At 52.6% G+C, this 21,926-nt stretch overlaps 1 protein-coding gene across 7 annotated transcripts in view; it reads left to right on the top strand.

The window, feature by feature from the left end:
- MPRIP (myosin phosphatase Rho interacting protein) overlaps window positions 1–21,926 on the top strand; it is a 155,324-nt gene that overhangs the window by 105,161 nt on the left and 28,237 nt on the right. For 6 of the 7 annotated variants that reach the window (XM_058703133.1, XM_058703134.1, XM_058703128.1 and 3 more), the window contains exons 8-14: window positions 5,126–5,267; window positions 6,168–6,281; window positions 7,848–7,904; window positions 9,161–9,229; window positions 11,776–11,865; window positions 15,948–16,057; window positions 18,980–19,544. In XM_058703133.1, coding sequence (XP_058559116.1) covers window positions 5,126–5,267; window positions 6,168–6,281; window positions 7,848–7,904; window positions 9,161–9,229; window positions 11,776–11,865; window positions 15,948–16,057; window positions 18,980–19,544 — 1,147 coding nt within the window. The remainder of the gene's footprint in view (window positions 1–5,125; window positions 5,268–6,167; window positions 6,282–7,847; window positions 7,905–9,160; window positions 9,230–11,775; window positions 11,866–15,947; window positions 16,058–18,979; window positions 19,545–21,926) is intronic. The other variant, XM_058703131.1, reaches the window with a different exon arrangement.

Below are 21,926 nucleotides of genomic sequence, written 5' to 3'. Positions count from 1 at the left end.
GTTACTTTCTTTTCCTTCAACAAAAATTGATCTCCATTCCTCATATCTTCTTTTACCCGAAACACACATCCTACATGTGTTAGAATTGTTATCCCTTAAAAACTTAATATCTTGTGAAAATAAAGTAGTAAATAATTGTGAACTGTCTTATGTTAGCATTCTGTGCCTGGCAAATGTATAAATACATTTTGTATTTTCTGGAAACATGCTTTCTCATAATAGATTTTTTTAGTGTAGCACAAAATATGTTTAATAGACCCAAATCTCTTTAATTTCTTTATAATAAGCAAAAAAGGAGATAAAGCAACGTTCAGTAATTGTTTCAGTATTTTATTTGGAAATGATCTAGGCATTCAATGACTACTACTCATTTAATTTAGTAAAACTCTTCAGATTTTTAAGTTACCAAAAAGATTTGGGGAAACCATTTAAGTAGGCATATCAAAAATATAATTATTGCTGAAAAGTTCACCTAAAATTGCATATCTCAGTTCATAGATCAGTTGTGTTTAGACTACCCATGAAGACTTTGTGAAATATTTGGACAAAGTCAGCCAGCAACGTCTGTTATAACATAGACACCATGAGGTTATTTGACCAGTAAACCTAGATAGAGTGAAAGTTGTGGAAAGGTATTATAGTTAATGCTGATAACTCTGAAGACACGTCTGTTTTAACTAAATTAACACACTTAAATCAGTTTTAATACCAAATATTTTCCTAGAGCACATGAATCTAAAAAGCATTAGGTTACTCTCTGTTGTAAGTTTTAGAATATTGTTAGGACTTAATTCATATAAGTACTTAATTTTCTTGAAGCCAATTAAATAGAGCTCTTTTCTTTCTTTTTAATTTTTTTTAATGTTTATATTTGAGAGAGAGTGTGTGCACGGGAGCGCACACAGGGGAAGGGCAGAGAGAGAGAGAGAGAGACACAGGCAGAATCCAAAGAAGGCTCCAGGCTCTGAGCTGTCAGCACAGAGCCTGACGTAAGGCTCAAGCACATGGACCATGAGATCATGACCTGAGAGAGCTCTTTTACAAATTAATTTTGGTAGTATCATCTATAGGTAGAAAATACACATGTACGTGCGCGCGCACACACATACACACACACCTTATAGCTTCCATTCTAAAATTTTAGCCGTGGAAAGATACATTAATATAAAATGCACTGGTTACAAGTTGGATCCAAATTGTGTTTCTGGCAGATGAAATAAGGTTACCTGGTCAGATGGCAAGAGCTTTTTATTTTTATGGAGAAGACACTTAAGATCTTTCATTTACTCATGTTCCAAATAATCTTTCCCCCTTTTGCTTTTCTGATAAGAATTCCCTCCCTGGAGTTGGTATTTCAAAGAGTAGACCCTTAGATAAGAGGTCCCAGAGAAGACCAGGTAGAACATTTACATCACAAAGGCACAAGGAAAGAATATAAAGGCTTCCAAGAAGGCCTTTTGTTTCCTGAGGCCAGAATTTTTACAATACTTTACAAGCCTTTGGAGATCTGTAGAGGAGGTTTTGGTGTTGGTAAAAAAGGATAGACGGACTGTGAAGTGTTTCTAGAGCCGAATTTCTGGTTTTGTGAACATCTGCTCTAATTCCTCAAAGATTTCTGAGTTTTGACTTAAACGGTATCGTAAGTCGATCCACCCGTACAGCTACATTATCCTCAGTTTGCTTCTGTGTATCAGGAAGGAGATTTCCAACTTGGGTGGAAATCAAAAGATTTCTGTGTTCTGGATTTAGAACTGTTTGTCTTTGGAATGTTCTAATATATCCTTTCACAGAGGTTTCAGATACTTTTTCTTTTCTTCTGGTACATAGTTTCATTCTAGCTTAAGGGAGAAGGCCTAAACAACCCTATCAGACTCTGGTTATCCGCTTCCAACTTGGCTGACTTGTAACCACAGAACTACTTAAAAACTTGTTTTAAATATCTTGCCACTTTTCAGCCAGGACAAACAAATGTTTCTGGCAGTATTGAACAACTCCCCGTCAATGTAAGTGGGGACTCAAAGAGGATGTAAAGGATACTTACTACCTTCCCAAGATCCAGAGTTTCTCTCAAAGAGAGCCAAAAAGAACCAGCAACCTGTATGCCCCGTCCGGGCCGAAAACTAAGCCAAGTTCTTAGACACAAAACAAGCACGAAGGTAGTAGCTGTCCCTGAAGAGATGATCAAGAGCCAGTGGGTTTGGATTTGGAAAGGAAGGGAGAGTGTGAAATTTTATTTTGGTCTCTCAGTTGGGCATTCAGGAGAGCTGACTCAGGTATGAATTCTCACTGTCTGGCTTCTGCCAGTTCTCCCAGGATCCCCTCTGTAGCCTCTCTTATCTACCAGAATTTGCCAAGGCTTTTCATTAATTTTAGTTTCCGTTGGCTGTTTCAGAGAATAATGTAGCAGTTTACCAGGGAACTCCCCAGAGTCCCACCACCTCTGGGAGGGTCCATGTGGGCACCTCCTTCAAAGGCAGATTTGAAAGCATTCAAGTTGGTGTTGAGGGATTTACCCAAAATGTTTGAGGACAAAATTTTTTCTAATGGTCCAGTCGGTTACAAATGAGATACTCATTTCTGAGCCAGTGTTTTGATGTTAGACTCCTCGGAAGGTGTAATGGGAGAGGCCTGTGTGTTGTATTAGATACCTTCTGTGTCTTTAATTTTTCATTAGCCTTTACAACAAAACTTTCAATGAAACTGTTTTGGAATCTTGAAGCCTTTGGAAGCTTCTGCATACCAATTAAAATAAGTATCCCATTCTGTTTGTTCGATTAGGAACCCCTGCTTTTAAGTGCACTTCTTAAATAAATGATCTTGTCTAACTGGGACGCTCCCATAACAGCCCCTGCGATTCTGGGTCGTCTTTAGTAAGATTTTGCATTTTTGTAGGTATCTATAGTTCCTGGGCCTATAGTCCTTAAGCCATAAAATAAGTGTAAGCGTGCTGGAAGTCAGTGTGTTCAACTGTAGAATTTAAAGATCCCGTTTCTTCTAGCTAAGTCTTCGAGTCTCACAGAACCAAATTGATGCCTAAAAGGGATGTGCTGCTGGGTTGGGAATGGTGTGGTGTTTTACAGTGTACCTTGTTGCACGGAAAGTTTCTTGAGGTTGGCAGGTGACCTAGTGTCGCTCTTGTGTCCATCCATGACCAGCCTGTCTGGACATGGGAGCCTTAGAGTTAGGTGCCGAGCCCTCCTAAGAGTTTTTAAGTGCTCAGCCTGTGCCCACCAGTTTGGTAGCTTTTGGCTTCTGAGATTCTCATTAGCAATAGCCTCTACCTTCTGTGCACGCTAATGCACCAGCAGTAGCTGAGATATTTCTAACCAGTAAAAGGCTTTGTGTGCACCACCAGCAGTTCTCAACGTGGAACTGGGGACTAGGGAAGGTGCTGAAGCAGCGGACCCCAAAGAATGGGGACTGTGGACTGGGATTCCCATGAAGTGGGGAATGCACACTGAACCATCAGGAGCCCCCAGTAGGGAATCTGAGTACTAAACCAAGGATGGGGGATTCCAGTCAAGTGGAATACTACACACTGAACTAGCCACAGTTCCCAGCATGGTCCGGTCGAGTGGGGGACTGTAGGGAGCCAATTAGATCAGGAGCTCAACACGAAGAGAGCAGAGCTCAGAACCAAGAGGATCTTCCCATGGCCCTCGGAAATGGTGAGAAAGACCGAAAACTTTAAGGGTTCACAGGTACCACAGCTGGCTGTGTTTCTCGTTGTCCTTGAAGCTGTCCGAAGTTTCTTTTGAGCCCCACCACTGCCACCAAACTTGTAAGAACAAAATTCAGCAAACTTTAAATTTTAAAGCTCTCACTGGCTTTACTCAGTGATTCGGCATTCCATCCAGGAGATAGAAAAGAGCTCTAAGGAGCTGTACAAAATGAAAGACTTCTGTAGGCAGAAGGGAGTGGGACAAGGAAGTTACTGGCAAAACGTGCATTGTTTCAGGCAAGCTCACCTTCCTTTGGGGGACAGCACAGGGCTCTCAGGCAGAGCACCTCACTAGTGCTGACCAGGTAATTCCAGATTGGCTGGGTTAAGATTCCACTCCTGGGAGAGGTTGAAACTGTAATTAAATATCAAGTCTCAGTTTGGTGATGTGGGCTTAGCACAGGTGACTCCATTTGGGGCTTTGTCCCTGTTTTAAACAGGGCCCAAGTCTCAGGCCCCCAAGGGTGAGGACTAGGCCTCAGCCCCCGTGCCCCCCCTGGCCTCCCTGCCCTCAGCCACCATGGCGACTCCCTGTGACTCAGGGACAAGGATGGTCTCCCCTTCTCAGTGATCACCTTGGGTTTTTGTTTCTTTAATTCTTTGGATAATTTTGATTTACCATTATTTGATTTTAAAAAGCAGTCCCTTTCTGTTTATTCATTTTCCAGCCTTATTTTCTTTCAGGTCTTGCCCCTCTCCACCTTCTCCTGCTGTGTCGCTGTGTGACGTTACTCGCCCTTCCTTCGCCTGCTTCGCTCCCATCTCAGCTCCGTCTCCAGCCGTAGATGGCCTGATGATGCGCCGGCCTTTCACACGAAATCAACTCGCTTTGTTTTTGTTTTAATTTGGTTTTTGATTCTTTTTACTGTTGGCAGAAACAATGTTAATTCATGGGCCTTTTTCTTGCTAACTTTTGGTTGCCCTGGGGTGGGGGCTGCATCGTGGTCTGCTGAGGGCTGCAATGAGGACTGAGGCTGCCACCCTCCGAGGCGGTGGCTGCCTTCTGATCATGTCTGTGGCTCAGGAGAGGAGGCCAGGCAATGAGCTGTGTGACCACCAAGTGTGTCAACAGACCATGCAGGGGCTTCCAGCGTGGGGATAGAGGGCAAGGACAGGCTGGGGGGAAGGGGAGGCCCTTGCCCTTGAGCTGCTCCCAGCCCCTGCATGGCTTCCCCCTCCACGGTGGTGGGAGAGGGAGCTTGGGCCGGGGTGTCCGGTGAGCTAGCCAAGTGTCCTGTGTGCATAGGCCACACGCCCTGCGAAGGGGGAGGCCCAGGGAAGACTGGGATGGGCCAGGCATGGCGGTATTGGCTGAAGGAGCCCTCTGTAACTGAAGACCAAGCCCGCCTCAGGCTGTGGGGGGACCCCGTCTCCCCCTCAGCAGCCCCGTGTCCTCTCTTGTAGGAGGTCCCAGGTCATTGAGAAATTTGAGGCCTTGGACATTGAGAAGGCAGAGCACATGGAGACTAACTCGACAGCCGGGCCCTCGCCATCAAGTGACACTCGCCAGGGCCGCAGTGAGAAGAGGGCGTTTCCCAGGAAACGGGTGAGCGTCCGGGGCCTGGGGCCAGCGCTGAGGCCCAAGCGGTGCCACGTGCGGCCACTGGGGCTCCATCAGCATATGGCCCCACACCTCCTCACAGGGCCCCCAAACGCACCCGGATGCACTTCCACTGGGCTTCCTGTTCTCATTTCCTACTTGTTTGCTCATGTCTCTCCTCTCCTCCAGTTAGTGACTTTCTCGAGGCCGAGGCCTGCCTTCTGCATCTTCCTGTCAGAACTTGACCCATCTCTGCTAAAGGCCAGTCTAGCGAGCCTTAGGTCCCAGCTCATAACCGGAGCTGCTCTCTTTCTCTTCGAGGCAGCCCGGCCACGAGGCTGAGCACCTTCCTTCCTCTTTCTTTCGAGTGGCGGCCGTTGCCCTCGCTTCTCTACTTAGTCCACAAGGCAGGTCTCTCTGAAATAATCCTCCTCCTCCTCCTCCTCCTCCTCCTCCTCCTCCTCCCAGGCAGCCCACCTGCCTCTTGTGGCCCTGCTGTGTCCGATCTTCATCTTCCTCCCCAGCCCCTGTCTGGGCTCATGAGGTGTTCTGCTGCTCGCTGCCTCAGAGCCTGGGGCTCTTCCTTCCGTGACCCCGAGAAGCCAGGGGATGGGGATGGGACCAGGAGAGTGACGGTGACTAGCGCATCCGAAAGAAAAGGCTGCTTTAACAACTAATGCGTCTTTGAACCTGCTGCGTGAAAGCGGATGGAGCCGGACGAGGAGTCCCAGGACACTGGCTCCCATCCCTGCTCTGGTCCAGACTTACCCAGACAGAGCCCAGACAGAGTGCTTTCCTCCTCGCCTGGGAACATTCTTGACCCTCCCACAGCTCTGGCTTCAGGTTTCCCTGCTCCCCACCTGACTTTACTGGCTTGTACTGACTGGCGGCTGCTCTCTGCCACAGGACCTCCCCAGCGAAGCCCCCACAGCTCCTCTCCCGGACACCTCGGCCTCCCCCCTGTCTCCACACCGAAGAGCCAAGTCACTGGACAGGAGGTCCACGGAGTCCTCCCTGACGGTGAGCCCAGGCGCCCGCACACCAAAGCCTGGAGACGCCGCTCCTGCTGCTTCTGTCACTTGGGGTCACTGTCTGCTTATGTCCGTGCGTCCATGCTGGCTGTCCCCTCTGCACGGGCCTTTGTGTCTGTGCGTGGGAAGCAGATGCGGTGTTCCTTTTCCCTTTTCTGGATACATAGGCGTCCTGAGCTCTGAGGTCACGAGTAGAGGAGGCCACTTGGCCAAGGCAGCAAAATCCTGATTTCAGAGAACCAGGGCCACAGCAACAAGGAACCTCTGTTCTTGCTTTGGGTGTTTGTTTCTGTGACATTTTGGAGGCAGGAGCCCCTTCTTGCTGGGAGCCCTTGCCTCGTTCATGGTGTCTCATGACAGGAGAGACGCTTTTGCCCGAGGTCACTTGAGCTGCAGCAGTGGAGGTGCAGGTGGGGAGTGGCCAGACGGGACCCTCGCTCCCTTGGGGAGCCGAGAGTGGCCGGCCAGTGGCCCCGGGAGTGAAGGACAGCTATGCACATGGTGACCCGGGGCTCCTCTCTGCCTTGTCCGCGGTCTTCTGAGAAGTGCTTGGTGCCACTTCTACCCCTAGGGTGTGGAGCCACCAGCCACACACGTGGAACTGAGCCAGGATAGGAGGGCTTCTTACCTGGAAGAGGGTTGTCTTTTCCTGGAGTCTGGGTGCTGCTCAGAGGTTTGGCACAGAGGCTCCTGGAACAACTCCCTCCCGGTCCTTCAGATACAGAAAGACATCACAACCCGTTTCTGGTGGAGGTGGAGATATATCTGTAGACAAGTGAGAGCAAGCACGTGGGCCAAAGGGAAGGATGATCCTCATCTCTTCAGGTGCCAACTTGACAGATGCCCAGCTGTGAACACAAGCAGGGCCCAGCAGGGCTGCGGGTGGGCCTAAAGTGCTTCCTTGGGCTGCTCCCCAGGCCCAGGGACACGGGTGCAGTAGAGCCCAGCAGGGCCAGCTCCCCCGCTCTGCTGTCAGCTGTCCTGGGTTTGCATCTTGCCGAGAAACGGAGACTCAAACTCATCCTGGTAGATAGGTGGCCCCAAAGTCTCGGCAGGGTTGCTCCTGCATCTTGCTCAGCGCCACGCTTGGTCTCCGCTCCTCCGTCTTCCTCTCTCCGCCTTCCTGTGGCTTCTGCGGGAACTTCTGATTTCTCCTTTTAGTGGTCACTGCAGGTTTTCCCCTTCGTGTGAAACACCGACTGACTCTCCCTCTGGGCCGTCCTCTGCCGCCGGGCAGGCTTCTGTCAGAGCGTCTGGGCAGCCCAGCTGCTGCTGTGCCCGCAGGGTGCTGAGGCCATGCCCTTCCCTCCCCATCATCCCGCTGCACCCGGCGTCTCCTTCCTTGAAGACACATGAATCTGTGGAGGGTTTGTGGGCAGCACCCGCCTGGGCAAGGCAGGCCATCCTGGCTCGTCTGGCAGGTGGAGAAATGCCTCTTCCCGCTGCCCACCTCATGCGGACAGAGACACCTGCTGCCCCTCAGTCAGTCACCCTTTCCCCATGACTGAGATAGCTCAGAATGCCTTCTTCTGAACTGTTCTTTTTTCTCCCTTAGCCTGACCTGCTGAACTTCAAGAAAGGCTGGCTGACCAAGCAGTATGAGGACGGCCAGGTGAGTGTGCAGGGCTGGGCTGCTGTGGCCCCTCAAAGACTGGGGAGCAGGGGTGGGGTCTGCCTGGCCTTGTCCCCAGCAGGGGTGGGAGCACTGGCTCGATCCCCCACCTCCGGCATGACCTCTTGTGTGGTCGACCAGAACTGTGGCCAAGACCCCCATCTCCTCAGGGAAGTGGAGGTACACAGCCGCCCCCACTCTCAGTTCTGCAGTGAGAGGCGGGGGCCGCTGGAGAAGACCACCATCCTGCACCCAGCAAGGATCGCAGCCTCAGGCTAGGGGAATGTTCTACAGCACTAGCTCCCTACCTGGTAGTCTTTCCTAAAAGTTCCCAGAGAGCCCAGGCTTCCCAGGAATGGGGGAGGCCTCTGGTGTGGTTGGCTTGTGGATGCATCTGAGGCAGGCCACGTTGACAGCAACCAAGGGCTGCTAGACTCTGCCGGGGACTCCAGCTCAGCCGCGGTCCTGGGAGAAGCCAGTGTGGTCGTTCTTGCCGTCAGACTCCAGCAGGAAGAGCCATTTGCAGCTGGACCTGCCACCCCACCTCCGCCCTGCTTGGGGCTGGAAGGCCAGGCCTCCAAGGAGGCATGAGGAGGAGTCTGCTAGTTCCTACCGAGAGGCCCTGAAACCCTGCCCTCCTGAGCTCCCCTTCTTGCTTCCTGAGCAGCCGTGCCGAAACATCCTCTTTTTCTCTCTCCTCCATATCAATCCCCTTGGCCTTGCCTGAAGACTCAAGTCTCCCTCCTTGCTACTCACAGTGAAGACTTGGGAATCTGGCTGGCTGGTTTGCTCCTGCTGGCTGCAGGTGGGCGTGCCCCTCTGGTTAGCCAGCCAGTGGCTGTGGCTCACAGGCAGCCCCTTAGGATGGAGATGCTGTTTTCACAGCCACTTTCCAGCTCTGGGGGCCCAGCCCCCTGTCAGCAGCCTCTGGAGTTGAGATCGAGGACTGCGAAGCACTTTTCACCAGCCACACCACTGTGGGTTACAGAAAGCCCGTAGCCTGCGGCCCACCCCAGCTCTCCATGCTGCCTTGTCACGGGGGAGCCGCGGCTTGGCAAGTGCCCTGACATCATGCGCGCATGGCTGCCTGCGGCCTGAGCAGAGTCCTGTGTGTGTCTGCCACTCGTGGGAGGGGCCGCCTGCCCTCTGCTTTTCCTGTGCTCTGGGAGGTGCCCCCAGGACTCTGGCTATGGATTGCCTTGGAGCAGTAAATGTGCTGCATGGTAGTTGAGTCTGGTTTTTCCCTTCCCTTTTAGTGGAAGAAGCACTGGTTTGTCCTTGCTGATCAAAGCCTAAGATACTACAGGGATTCGGTGGCTGAGGAGGTGAGTGTTTTTGGCTTCCTTCCTAGTTGTGGAGACAGTTGAGGGGTCCAGGCGACACCCAGGAGCCCAAGGCTCCCAGACACTGCTTCTCTAGGCTGACATCCCCTCTGTCTATTGACAGGTGTCCAAGTGGCCATCTTGGGTTTTCTAGTGTAGATCTGGTGCGAAGTCTGAGCATAATATCATCAGCTTTTGATGTTCTTGTGACTGAGTCTTTCTGAAACGTTGGGCTGTTTTGAGTCTCTGCTTGAGGCACCTGGGTGCAGAGTGTTTCAGTGGCTTCTCTTTTCTCTGTTCTTTGAAAAACACCGAAAGATGTCTTATTTTAAAACTCAGGATGAACAGTTTGGTTTTTTCTACAAAGGTTTCGTGGAGAATTGAATGTCTTGAAACAGAACTAAATCTTGTTCTTTGTCTTCTGGACAAAGATGGGATGTGGCAAATGAATTCAGGTGGCCCAGTTGACTGTCCTGATTTCACGGTTGAAGACCAACCAGAAGGGGCTCTTTTTCTTCCTTAAAAAATACCGTGCTTTTTGAGTTTTTTTGAGTCTGTGTTCCTACCTTTTCCCTTGCATCCCACTCCAGGGATCCTTCAGATATATTCCCGCCTATAGCCCAAGGTCAGTCATTCCTGCACTTTTGTGGTAGCAGAAGATTGGCAAGAATCTAATATCCGTCCTTAGCTCGTTATATACATTTACGTAGCCTGAACGCTTACGGGCTGCAGCGGAGAGATGTTAGTGATACGGGATAGACGAGAGCAGTGTGGGCGGCAGGCCGCTGGTGCTGCCTGAAATCAAGGAACGCGGGAGCGTGTGGTTGGTAGTGTGTGCGTAGACCAGCAGTTCTCAGAGTGTGGTCTGTGGACCCCTGGAGACCCTTTCGGGGGGCTGACGGACTGGTATAGTCAAAACTGTTGTGAAAAAGTTAAAATGCCATGTAAAGTGTCAATTCTCGAATACTCGTCTTTTCTGTGTTCTGTGATTCAAGATGGGCAGTGAGCATAAGGCGCCTTTGCTGCGTAACAGAACGTAGTGGGTCCCTCGCTGGAAGCACCTGCACCCCGTCTGGCTGCCAGACAGACTTCCCCTCGTGCTTCTCCTCGTGCAGTACTGCCTGCACTTGACAGAACAACTGACAGACAAACTGCTCATTCCGTTTTGGTGTCTGGCAGACATTTGCTTTAAAATGCACCAAGGGAGCCTATTCCTTCAAAGGAGACAATCCACTGTTTGTTGCCAGTGATACAGTTTGAGCTTACAAGCGAAACTGGAACTTTGGAAAATTCGTATTCATTGTCACAAACTTGACAACTTCCCTGTATTGACAGACTCTCCTAATGGAGTAGGTGGTCACACTAACAGATGTTTTGATCTTATGTAATGAAATGTGTCAACTTTTGGAAGATACACGTAACTTGGTATCTTCCAGATGACCAGTACGTAAAGTTAGAAAATCATGCACGAGTAATAGAGCCATTCAGGGGGCAGGAGAAAACCGTGGATTTTAATATAACAGTATGGAAAGGTCCTTGACAGGATTGCCGATTCCATTCTGCAGTTCACCTTTAAGAAAGTACACCTTTTCACGATATATGTACATCAAACCATCATGCTGTACGTCTTCGGGTTATACAGTGATGTATGTCAATTATTCCTCAAAACCGGGGGGAGGGGGGCAGAAACGACTATTAAAATATGTCTCCTTACGCTGGACTGTCTTCATATGCGGTTGACTCTTGAACAATGCAGAGGTTGGGCGTGCTGACCCCTCGCACAGTTGAAAACCTGCATATAACTTCTGACTCCCCCAAAACTTCTGACTCCCCCAAAACGTAACGGCTAATAGCCTGCCAATAGATTAACATATATCTGTATGTTATGTGCAGCATATACTATATTCTTACAATAAAATAAACCAGAGAAAAGAAAAGGCTGTTAAGAAAATCCTAAGGAAGAGAAAATACACTTACAGGACTGTGCTACCTTGAAAACAATCCATGTATAACTGGACCCACACAGCTCATGTTGTTCGAGGGTCAACCGTACTTCAGTCAAAATGATACATCGAACAGGTTGAATGCAGCAACAGATGAGAGAATCCAGCTGTCCTTGGAAACCAAGCGTTTAAAGATTTGCAAAAATCTCTTGCCGACTTCAAAAATATTTTTTAATAAAAACTAAAATGGTTTGTGTTCCTAAATGAGCAAATAAATAGGTTTACTTTTTTTTTCACGTTTATTTCTACTGTGTTAAATATCATCAGTAGGTGAAACCCACATAAATGAAAACTCTTTGGGGTCCTCAGTTTTTAAGAGCATAAGGGTTCCAACCACACGTTTGAGAACCGTTGGCATGGATTGGATATCTTTGGCAGGATGCTCAGGGAAATAGCCTCACTGCTTCCAGGTAGCCAAAGATAGGCAGTGTCCTCACTTGTCAGTGGACATGCCCATGAAAAATAAAGCTAACGTGGAAATTCGCTTGCCTCAGTGTTGACTTTTACTTTCTAAATCTCCTAAGATCCTCTCCTGTTTCTCTGTAGGCTGCTGACCTGGACGGGGAAATTGACTTATCCACGTGTTATGATGTCACGGAGTATCCAGTCCAGAGAAACTACGGCTTTCAGATACATGTGAGCCTGGGGTGGAGCTTGGACACAGGCTTGGTGTGGAGGTGGGGGACACGGGCTTGACCCGCTGGGACATTTCTCCATAAACGTGATGTCCTGGTCCAGGGACACCTGTGGATAAGGTGACCTCTCACAGGCATGATCAGCATACATTCTTTTCTGTCAGCGTGAGTGCCTTGACCTGTGCCTTCCTGTGTCCTTAGCACCTCATCCCAACTCCAACTTGTGATCTGAACAAAACAATTAGATGTTAGCATCTTTAGCATTTTTCTTCTAAGTACCATTTAGAAGCTTTCTGTTACTGAAGGTTCTTTTTTTTAAACGCTGGCGTTGGGGAAAGACAATGGGATTGGGGAATAAAAATAGAAGTGTTAGGTAAGCCATGAATACTAGGTTTTTACTGATTTGTTCTTTCATTTGGACATTTATCCATCTATTCATGTCTTTTATTCCCCCACGATCTTGTGAGGGACTCAGGCAAGCAAGGCATTGCCCCTGCCCTCAAAAAGAAATATGATAGGAAAAATAAAATGATTCTTGGCCATTTCATTAAAGCTGGTAGTTTGAGGGCTACCTGGAGGCAGCCAGGCTCAAGATTAGGGCACATTCGGGGCACCTGGGTGGCTCAGTCGGTTAAGCATCCAACTTCAGCTCAGGTCATGATCTCGCGGTCTGTGGGTTCAAGCCCCGTGTCGGGCTCAATGCTGACAGCTCAGAGCCTAGATCCTGCTTCATATTCTGTGTCTCTCTCTCTGCCCCTCCCCTGCTCACACTCTGTATCTCTCTTCTTCAAAAATAAATAATGCTAAAAAAAGTTTAAAAAAAAAAGGGGGGCACAATCTCCAACTGGTGTATCTGCCTTCTGACACCAACTGCAAGATCAAGGGGTGCCCCAGACTACCCTCAGGCTCAACAATTAGCCAGAAAGACTCACAGAACATAGGAGCACTCTACATACAATTGTAGTGTTGTTGTAGCAGAAGGATAGAGACCAGAACAAGCCGGAGGAAGACACCTGGAGAATTGTACCGGGATGGCCCTAAACACAAACCTTCCAAGTCCTTGGGAATGTATTACCCTCTTGGGTGATGTGTGGCTCTACCCAGAGCTTCCAGCTCAGGAAGTTCACCCAGTCAGTGTCCAGAGTTTTAATCGGAGCTTCATGGTTGTTGCTGATTGAGTTAACTATCCATGTGATCGAGTGCAATTTCTGGCCCTCTCCCCAGACGTCGGCTGATTTCATGTGTCCCAGAGCCCCAGCCTTCTCCCTTCACGGCTGGTCTTTCTGGAGTGACCAGCCCCCACCTTAAATAGGTTACTTCCCAGGAGCTGGGACAAATGCCAGACCTCTCTCTGGGCAGAGCTAATCCTTCTGTCACAAGAGCCTTAGGAGTGTGTGATGGTGAGCAGCTGGCCAGAGCTGCCACTGGGGGCTGGTTTCTCACAGGGAGCTAGAGCTCCAGGCAGGGGGGTTACCTTTAACAGGCTCTCACCTTTAATTTTTTTTTTTTTAATGTTTGTTTATTTTTGAGAGCGAGAGGGAAAGAGCGTGAGCAAGGGAGGGGCAGAGAGAGAGGGAGACATAGAATCCGAAACAGGCTTCAGGCTCCAAGCTGTCAGCACAGAGCCCAGTGCGGAGCTTGAACTCATGAACCGTGAAATCATGACCTGAGCCGAAGTCGGACGCTCAACTGACCGAGCCACCAAGGCGCCCCAGCAGGCTCTTGCCTTTAGATCTTTGCATCTGAAAGCTCAGTTGTATTTCTGGACTTAGAGTAGATCAGGCACATTGGGACTGACTCATATTAACCAACCCAGAGGAGGCCAAGGTTCAGACCCGAAGGCTGGAGAGTTCATTATCAGGCAAAATCCAGTCAGCAGCCCACCGGGCTACTGGTCGTGGCGTTCCTTCCACGTGGGGCAGCTGTGGGGACGCCACGTCCTAGTTGGAGGTTGCACTGATGACCTGGCACCAGGGCTGGAGCAGAAGCCAACAGATCTTGGCGGCCCGTGCTGCCCTGCTGTGGTGCTTTTCTGCCCTCGTACCCACAAGAGGAATAGACGGGCTTGGTGAGCCAACACGTCGGGCAGCCTTGGAGGCAGGGGTGAATTCTGGCTGTCTGGGTCCGTGCCGAGTCCCCCCACGGTCAGCCCTACCTCTCCGTTTCAAAGAGCAGTTTTCTCTGGGTGGGCGTCCTGGGGGTGAGGAGTGTTTTATCACTAAGCGCCTCTCACTGAGCTCGTCACAACTTCACCGTTCTAGGGCTGCTCTCAATGCAGGAGGGTGGCTTCCAGGAGGGGCTCGGCCCGGGCCACTAGGCAGCTTTAGGGGGTTGAGAGACACAGCTGAGAGCTGAGCGTGCACGTGTTCTTGCCCGGCCGCCAGACCTGGTGGCACCCTCCAGGGAGCGGAGTGCAGAAGCCAAGTGGGGGCGACACATGGGAGCCCTGAGGGCCAGGTCGGGAGGCTGTCTTGTCCTGAAGTTGGAGGAAGTTCTAGAACGTGTTGGAGGGCGCAAGGCAGTTGTGTCTCAGTAAGACACCTCCAGCAGGACGTGCAGGGCACTTAGAAAGGTGGGAAAGTAGAGGCAGGAGGCAGGCAAAGTGGCGAGAGGGCCCACGGTGGAAGGGTGCGTGGGCTGTGGCTCTGCCAGGTGAAGGAGGAGGCAGGTGTGAGGCCTCGCACCCCGGAGCACGGTGAGTTTTGTGCAGAAGTCGGGTGGTAGAGGCAGCTTCCCAGGAGGAGAGCCTCTGGAATTCTGGCCACCAGTGTGTTTGAAGCCCTGGTGGACTCCCTAAGAGCATTAGATAGGAAGCCACGAGCACGGACCCGGTTGGGAAAGAGCTCGCTGGAGGTGAGAGATGAGTTCATGGGTGAGAATGTGCAGATCGCTGAGGTCAGACTCCAGAAGCACCCACACCTGGAGCGAGAGGAAGCAGAGGACCCAGGGGTGCGTGGGAGCCGGTCCCGGGGGCGTGAGGGGCCCGTGCTTCGGAGAGCTCTGAGCGGCACCCCTGCCTTTGGCGTACATGGAGGGGAAACAGAAGAAGAAGGAGAGATGAGCTGGGCGCGGGCCGTGTGCCGCCTGACTGGGCACGCGGGCGGGGGCCTGCGCTGGAGGAGGCGGTCGTGAGCAAGCTACGTTCTGCGGCGTGCTGGGTCAGCTCTCGCTGGGTCAGCTTGTGGTCTCTGGTATTTTGGCCCCTGGCTGTGCCGGCGCCCATCCCCAAACCGTCGGGTGATTTCATCTTCCCGTCAGCTGAGCAGCTGGCGCATCTCACAGGCCCGCTCGTGAGCCTGAGCAGCATAGCGAACAGTCCTGACACCCTCACTGTGTGACATGGAGCCTGGAATGCAGAAGCCGGAAACGGACTCCGTGAGACCGCCACCTACCTGCGCTTCCTGCCCCTCCCCTTCTTGGGTGGTGCCAGGCAGGGTGGCTCAGTGACGCAAGGATTGTGTCCCAGAGGCCACCCTTCACTTGCTGGCCCTGCTGCCGCTCTCAGCCCCTGTCTGGCTCCCCTCCCATATCCTCTCCGTGAGGGACTGAGAGCCAGCCACCTCCTTTACCTCTCCAGAACCTCCCTCTTCTCTGTCACCATCTGGACCACTGCCCTAGCGGCCCAGCGGGTCTCCCTGCCCCTTCTCAGCCTCACCGTGTGGCCCGTATCATGCCCAGACCGCCTGTTAAGTCCCGTGCCTGCCCCTCGTCTCGCGGTCGCCTGTGTACTTGCTGTGTGTGGCTGCGTGGCACTGGGCCATGTCCCCGGCCCGGGGGTCCCCTTCCCACCCACCGTTCCCACACACTGGCTTTGTTGTCGGGTCATGCCGTCTCCTTCCCCTGTGAGCCCCTTGAAGAGCAGGGGAGCCATCTGGGTGCCGGGGACATTGTAGGCACACGGGAAACAGAGGGAGGTGGCTGAGTCTGCCATGAAAGCAGATTTGCTCTTTCCTTCCTTTACTTTCTGGCTCTCATTTGAGGGCTGGTGGGGTGCACACGGTGCTCCTAGGACAGCCACCTAGCTGGATATCCTTTGGGGGTTGGAAGGTGACAGTCACTGATAACGGCTCATCTTCTGTGTAGACAAAGGAGGGCGAATTCACGCTCTCTGCTATGACATCTGGAATCCGGCGGAATTGGATCCAGACCATCATGAAGCACGTCCACCCGACCTCTGCCCCGGACGTGACGAGGTAAGACCCGGGTGCCCGAGGGAGCCGCCTTCCCCTCTGGCCGCCGCCCCGCTCCCTTCCGAATCTGTGGCTCCTTTGGGACCTGAGCTCGCACCTGTCCTGGCACAGCCACCTCCTTCCGCCCTTCGTCCCACCATCGGCTGGCCCCACACGGTCTCCCTCTGGCTTCCTGGTTTTTTGCCGCAGGTTACCTTTTCCTCCTTGAAGCCTGGCCGGTGTAGCTGCACAAGTAGTGTCTGTGCCCCTGTTGGGACTGCACCTAGCAGGAGGAGCCCCTCTGGCCTGGGCGCTGGGCAGCCCTGGAGCCACATTCACGGGCCACCAGAGCATGTCTTCTTCTTGGTCTTTTTGCTTCACTCCTACATCTGTTGGATTTGTACACAACCAGGAAAAACTTATTTGAGATTCCGCATTAGAGCTTGAGTTGAAAAACTCGTTCTTCCCTCACGTTAAAGTCTCTGTGGTTTGTACCTCGTGATTTGCATGTCACATGCCTTCCTCCTCTGCTGTGAGGGTCAGAAACCCATTTTCGTTTTAAAAGAAAGAAGGTTCTGGTGTGGGGGGCTGGTTCCATGATGCCCAGAACTTGAGCGTTCTCACCTGAAGACTTCAGAGCCCCATCCTGTCCTGAGACCCTCTTGTTCCCAGTTTTCAGGGCAGGTAGTTTGAATGGCTCTTCAAGTGTCTTTCTCGTGTTGTTGGCCGCTACTGGGCTGTGTGCCCCTCAGAGGCCTGGGGTAGCTGTGGCCATGCCAGGTCTCTGTCAAGGCCTTGCCTCCGTCCTGGTGACACTGCACCTCTTTGAACAAGAAGGGAGGAAGAGAGCGTTCTCTCTTGTGTTTATTGGCATTGTTAGTTCCTTCATTTATGAAATGAACAATTTTGAGTTGTTTCTTTCAGTAAGACCAGGCATTGGTGGCCAGGACAAGCTCTCAAGGGTCCTATTAGGAGAGCTGGCGTATTTGTTAATGGGCTCTGCAGAGCTGTCCCCTGCCTGCAGAGATGAAGGGGGCACTCTCGTCCTCACTGGGCCATGTCCCTTGGCGGCCTCTGGCTGCCCCCTGGCTCTCTCCCAGCCAGGAGCAGAGACTAAAGCTTTACAAGGTCAACACCCTGAGCACCTTGAGGAAGCCCCCATAGCAAAGCAAGAAAGGCACGTCGGGGTTCTCTGGCAAGGCTGCTGCCACGGTGACGTGGGTGGTGGACAAGAGAGGACCGTCCTGGCCCCAGCGTTCCCCTGCCTGCTGTGTCCCAGCCGGCGCTGGCTGCTTGTCCAGGGCCTGGCCCTGTGTGGGGACCGAGGGTCCCGGCTGGGGAAGTCACCTTTGGGATGTCACAGGGCAAGCGTGTGGCTTTGGCCTCAGAACAGGTGTGAAGTGACACACTTGAGCACACGCGTGTGCACACGCCTCTCCTGAGAGGCACCTTCTAGGCTGACATTCACAGTTCCCTGCCGCAGTCCCGTGCTGGCTCCGTGCAGGGACTGCAGGCCCACAGGGGCCAGGGCTTTTATTTGTGTGGGAAGGTTGACTTAGTGATTGTCTTCCTGACTAGGATTTACTTCAGAATTAGCACATCTCAAACTTATGGGGGTCCTCACTCTCCCCCCGTTTTCAGCCTTTCTGCTTGTTTTATGTCAGCTTTTATGGTTTGAGAAAAACTTGGACTTTTTTTTTAAGCACTTACAGGTGGTCCAAGTCCCAAGAAGGTACTAGAAACAGATACAGACGTCAGAGGCACAGGTTTGAGCCAGGCGCCATAGTCCCCCTGTGTCTGTGGCAGAGAGTTAAAGGGGCGTCCTGCCTGGGAGCTGGAGGGGCTTCCTCTCGTGGTGCTGCGATGGCGGCTGCCAGCTCTCCGTGCGGGCGTGGCACCTTACACAGTTGTAAGCCCGGGTCAGCTCTCCGCTCAGTGGCATCGGAAGGTCCTCTCTGGAGAACGGTCATTCAAATGCACATGTGGTCTTAAATGGGGAACTTGCAGGTCCCACCACCCTGAAGCCCTTGGGACAGATGGCCAGAGCATGGTGACGACCATGTTCTCTTTCCCCGAGGCACCTCTCTCCCAGGCTCCCTTCTCTTTGACCCCCACTGTCTTTGAAGACAGGCGCTCCCTGGAGCATTGCCACCCCCGCTCCCACTGCCCTCGCTGGCCCTCGCGGCCCTGAGTGGCTTACAGCTCTATTCTGCTGGCTTGGGCAGGACCAGAGGCCACCCTGTTCAGGCTGGGGACCTTAAACCGCCACAACTCGTGCTCCCACCTCACCCCTGCTCAGGTGGCATCCTCTCTAGAAATCTTTGCTCTGGGGCATGTTAGATAAAGGCATGGATTCCTTACTTGGCAAGCAGAGGTGCCCTTGAATCCTGCTCCCCTCTCACTTCCTGCACGGGGTGGGCCGCTGCATGGTGCGGGCATGTGCCTGCCACCTGGGCCATCTCTCTCACTTGGCCACAGCGGTCTCAGGCCTTTCACTCTCTGATCCATCTGTCATACCAGCCCCCGCAGGGGTGTTCCTAAAATACAGACTGTTTGGTTTATTTACTTGCTTGTTTAAAAACCCTTGAGCCTTTTGAGAAAAGTGGTTGGGTCTCGTTCATTCTGTCACCCCTTCCTGGTGCAGCCTGATGGGGTCTCCATCATGAAGCTCCGCTACAACATCTCCTGTGTCAGAGGACCCTCCGAGGTTAAGGCTGGAAACTTCTGAGCCGTCTGTGGCTCTTCCTTTCCCATTCCCACACAGAACCCGGTTTGGGTCCCCCCCCCCCATGGAAGGGACATGGGCAAAGGCAGTGTTCTTTCCTCCCTTCTCCTGCGGGAACCCTGGCTGCACAGAAAGAAAACATGGTGGAGCTGGGTGCCCCACCTGGACGGGTGGCTGTCACCAGGAGCCACACCTGACAGGCTCTCCGCCCTCCCCCCCAGCTCGTTGCCAGAGGAGAAGAACCGGAGCAGCTCCTCCTTTGAGACCTGCCCAAGGCCGAGTGAGAAGCCAGAGGTGGAGCGTGGAGAGCCAGACCCCGAGCAGAAGCGGAGCCGGGCTCGTGAGCGCAGGCGGGAGGGGCGCTCTAAGACCTTTGACTGGGCCGAGTTCCGCCCTATCCAGCAAGCCCTGGCCCAGGAGAGGGCCAGCGCCACTGGGGCCTCTGACGCCCACCCCGAGGCTGAGGCCGGTGAGCTGGAGCGGGAGCGTGCACGGCGGCGGGAAGAACGCCGTAAGCGCTTTGGAATGCTCGATACTGTGGACGGGCCGGGCACTGATGACACGGCCCTGCGGATGGAGGTCGACCGGAGCCCAGGGCTGCCTGTGACCACCGACCTCAAGACCCAGAACGTCCATGTGGAAATTGAGCAGCGGTGGCATCAGGTGGAGACCACTCCTCTCCGGGAAGAAAAGCAGGTGCCCATTGCCCCCCTGCACCTGTCCTCCTCCGAGGATGGAAGTGACCGGCTCTCCACCCACGAGCTGACCTCTCTGCTGGAGAAGGAGGTAATGGGTGGACAGGTGACCGGGTTCCCTGCGATGGCCTTCCCCAGCACCCACTGTGCCTGGTGGTGGCCTGAATGGCTCAGCCACATAATATTGAGGGAATGTGGTCCCTCCTCTCAGGGACTTGCAGACCACTCAGCGAGACAGACGCACGGACAGACAGGTCCTTAGAGTACAGTGTAGGCACTGAGAGGTACGGGAGAGTGCCAGATCGTGCAGGGTGGCAGGGAGAGGACACCAGGCTTTCTCAGAAGGAAAAGGCATTAGCCATATGGGGGGGTGGGGGGGAGGAGAATGCCATATATAGCCGGAGGTGACCAGAGACTAGGCTAATGGGACCCAGGGCCCAGGTGGGTCCTTGTCCTATCCTGTTTGAGGCAGGAGAGGGGCGTAAGCAGAGTTAGGTTTCCACATTTGGTAGGCGGCCCTGGTTTGAAGGGGCCAGAGCTGGAGGCAGAGACGAGCCAAGCCCCGAGGCTTTCGCGGCAGCCTGGTAACCATTGATGGGAACTGAGGGGGGGAGTGGGGCAGGTAGCAGGAGGCAGAGGCTGGATTCTAGCTAGTCGGGTAGATTCGAGATATAAAACAGGCCCCAGGTGACAGGATTGCTGCCCTGCCACCGACTTGAAGGCTGCCCTCTGGGATGCAGAGATGAGCCAGTCCCTGCGTTTGTAACGGTGTACTCGTACGTGAAAGCATGTCCAGAAATCAAATCTGGGAAACTCCATAGTGAATTTCTAAGTCTGAACAGGGAGTTTCCTGGACAAGAAGGTCCAGCAGTGGACGGCCTTTTAGGAGCACTCAGCAGCAGGATGTTTTAAATGTGTTCTTTGACACGAGTCGCCAAGTGAAGTGGAAGGGTTGTCACTTCGGCCTGCCTTCACTTCTTACCTTTTTCCTGTCAAGTTCACAAGGCTGACCTTCATCGCTAACATCACCACTTTAATTTCTTTTCCATTTTCTACACACATTAATGTAATAATAAAGTCAAGGTGCAATAAAAAAAAGCAGTTCAGGGGCGCCTGGGTGGCGCAGTCGGTTAAGCGTCCGACTTCAGCCAGGTCACGATCTCGCGGTCCGTGAGTTCGAGCCCCGCGTCAGGCTCTGGGCTGATGGCTCGGAGCCTGGAGCCTGTTTCCGGTTCTGTGTCTCCCTCTCTCTCTGCCCCTCCCCCGTTCATGCTATGTCTCTCTCTGTCCCAAAAATAAATAAAAAACGTTGAAAAAAAAAAATTAAAAAAAAAAAAAAAGCAGTTCAAACTCCCGTTGCTCTAAACTGTCAAAATGGGCCTGCTGGCCTGCAGGCCACACATGTCAGGCCACGGATCTGCTGTAGACAGCGGAGTCGGAAAGCCAGGAGTCTCTGTACCTCCCACAGCCTAGCCTGGCGGCGCCCGGCTCATCCGCTGCACACGCAGCTTCCGCTTACCACAGCCGCTCCAGCGGGCGGGCCGGGGGCGCCCACACCCGGCATCCAGTAGGCACCGAAGGAGTGTTTGGAGAACAGGCGGATGGGTGAATGACTGAATTCAAAGCCATTGAAAGCAAGAAGAGTGTGACATAGCTCGCTTGCTTCGTACGTCTTATGGAACCCTTCAGGAACCCTTTCTGCAAACAGAATTTTGTATGGAATCTTTTATATAAAAGTGGTCAAAGGAGTTGTTTCGGCAGAAGCCTGGAGTGAGGGCTGCCCCAGGGCATCAGTGGCCACTGAGGAAACCAGAAGGACCGCAGCAGGGTGGTCGTCTTCTTCTTCTTCTTCTTCTTCTTCTTTTTTAATATTTATTTTTGAGGCGGGAGAGGGGCAGAGAGAGAAAGAGAGAGAGGGACAGAGGATCCAAAGCAGGCTCTGCACTGACAGCAGTGAGCCTGACTTGGGGCTTGAACTCAAAAACCGTGAAATCGTGACCTGAGCCAAAGTCGGACATTCAACTGACTGAACCACCCAGGCGCCCCAGGGTGATCTGACAAAAGTCACAAAGCCCTCGTTTGCTGGTGGGGTCTGCCCATCACATCCTTATAGGGATGTGGGAATTCTGTGGGTACCCAGGGAAAAGTCTCCTGTTGTTATCTATGGCTTGATAGATAAGTGCTGCAGGTAAAGACGTGATCAGCACATGCACTGAAATGTGGCCACATGGAAGGCCAGCCGGGGAGTCCCATTGTGCTCCGGCCCAGCTGGAGCTAGAAACACCTCCGTGGGGGCACCCGGATGGCTCAGTCAGTTAGGCGTCCAACTTCGGCCCAGGTCACGATCTCACGGTTCGCGAGTTTGAGCCCCGCATCGGACTCTGTGCTGACGGCTCAGAGCCTGGAGCCTGCTTTGGATTCTGTGTCTCCCTCTCTCACTGTCCCTCTGCCTCTTGTGCTCTCTCTCTCTCTC

This window comes from Neofelis nebulosa, chromosome 16 (genome assembly GCF_028018385.1).
Source record: "Neofelis nebulosa isolate mNeoNeb1 chromosome 16, mNeoNeb1.pri, whole genome shotgun sequence".
Lineage (NCBI taxonomy): Eukaryota > Metazoa > Chordata > Mammalia > Carnivora > Felidae > Neofelis > Neofelis nebulosa.
Note: the sequence above shows the minus strand (reverse complement) of the source record. Positions and strands in the feature narration are given on the sequence as shown.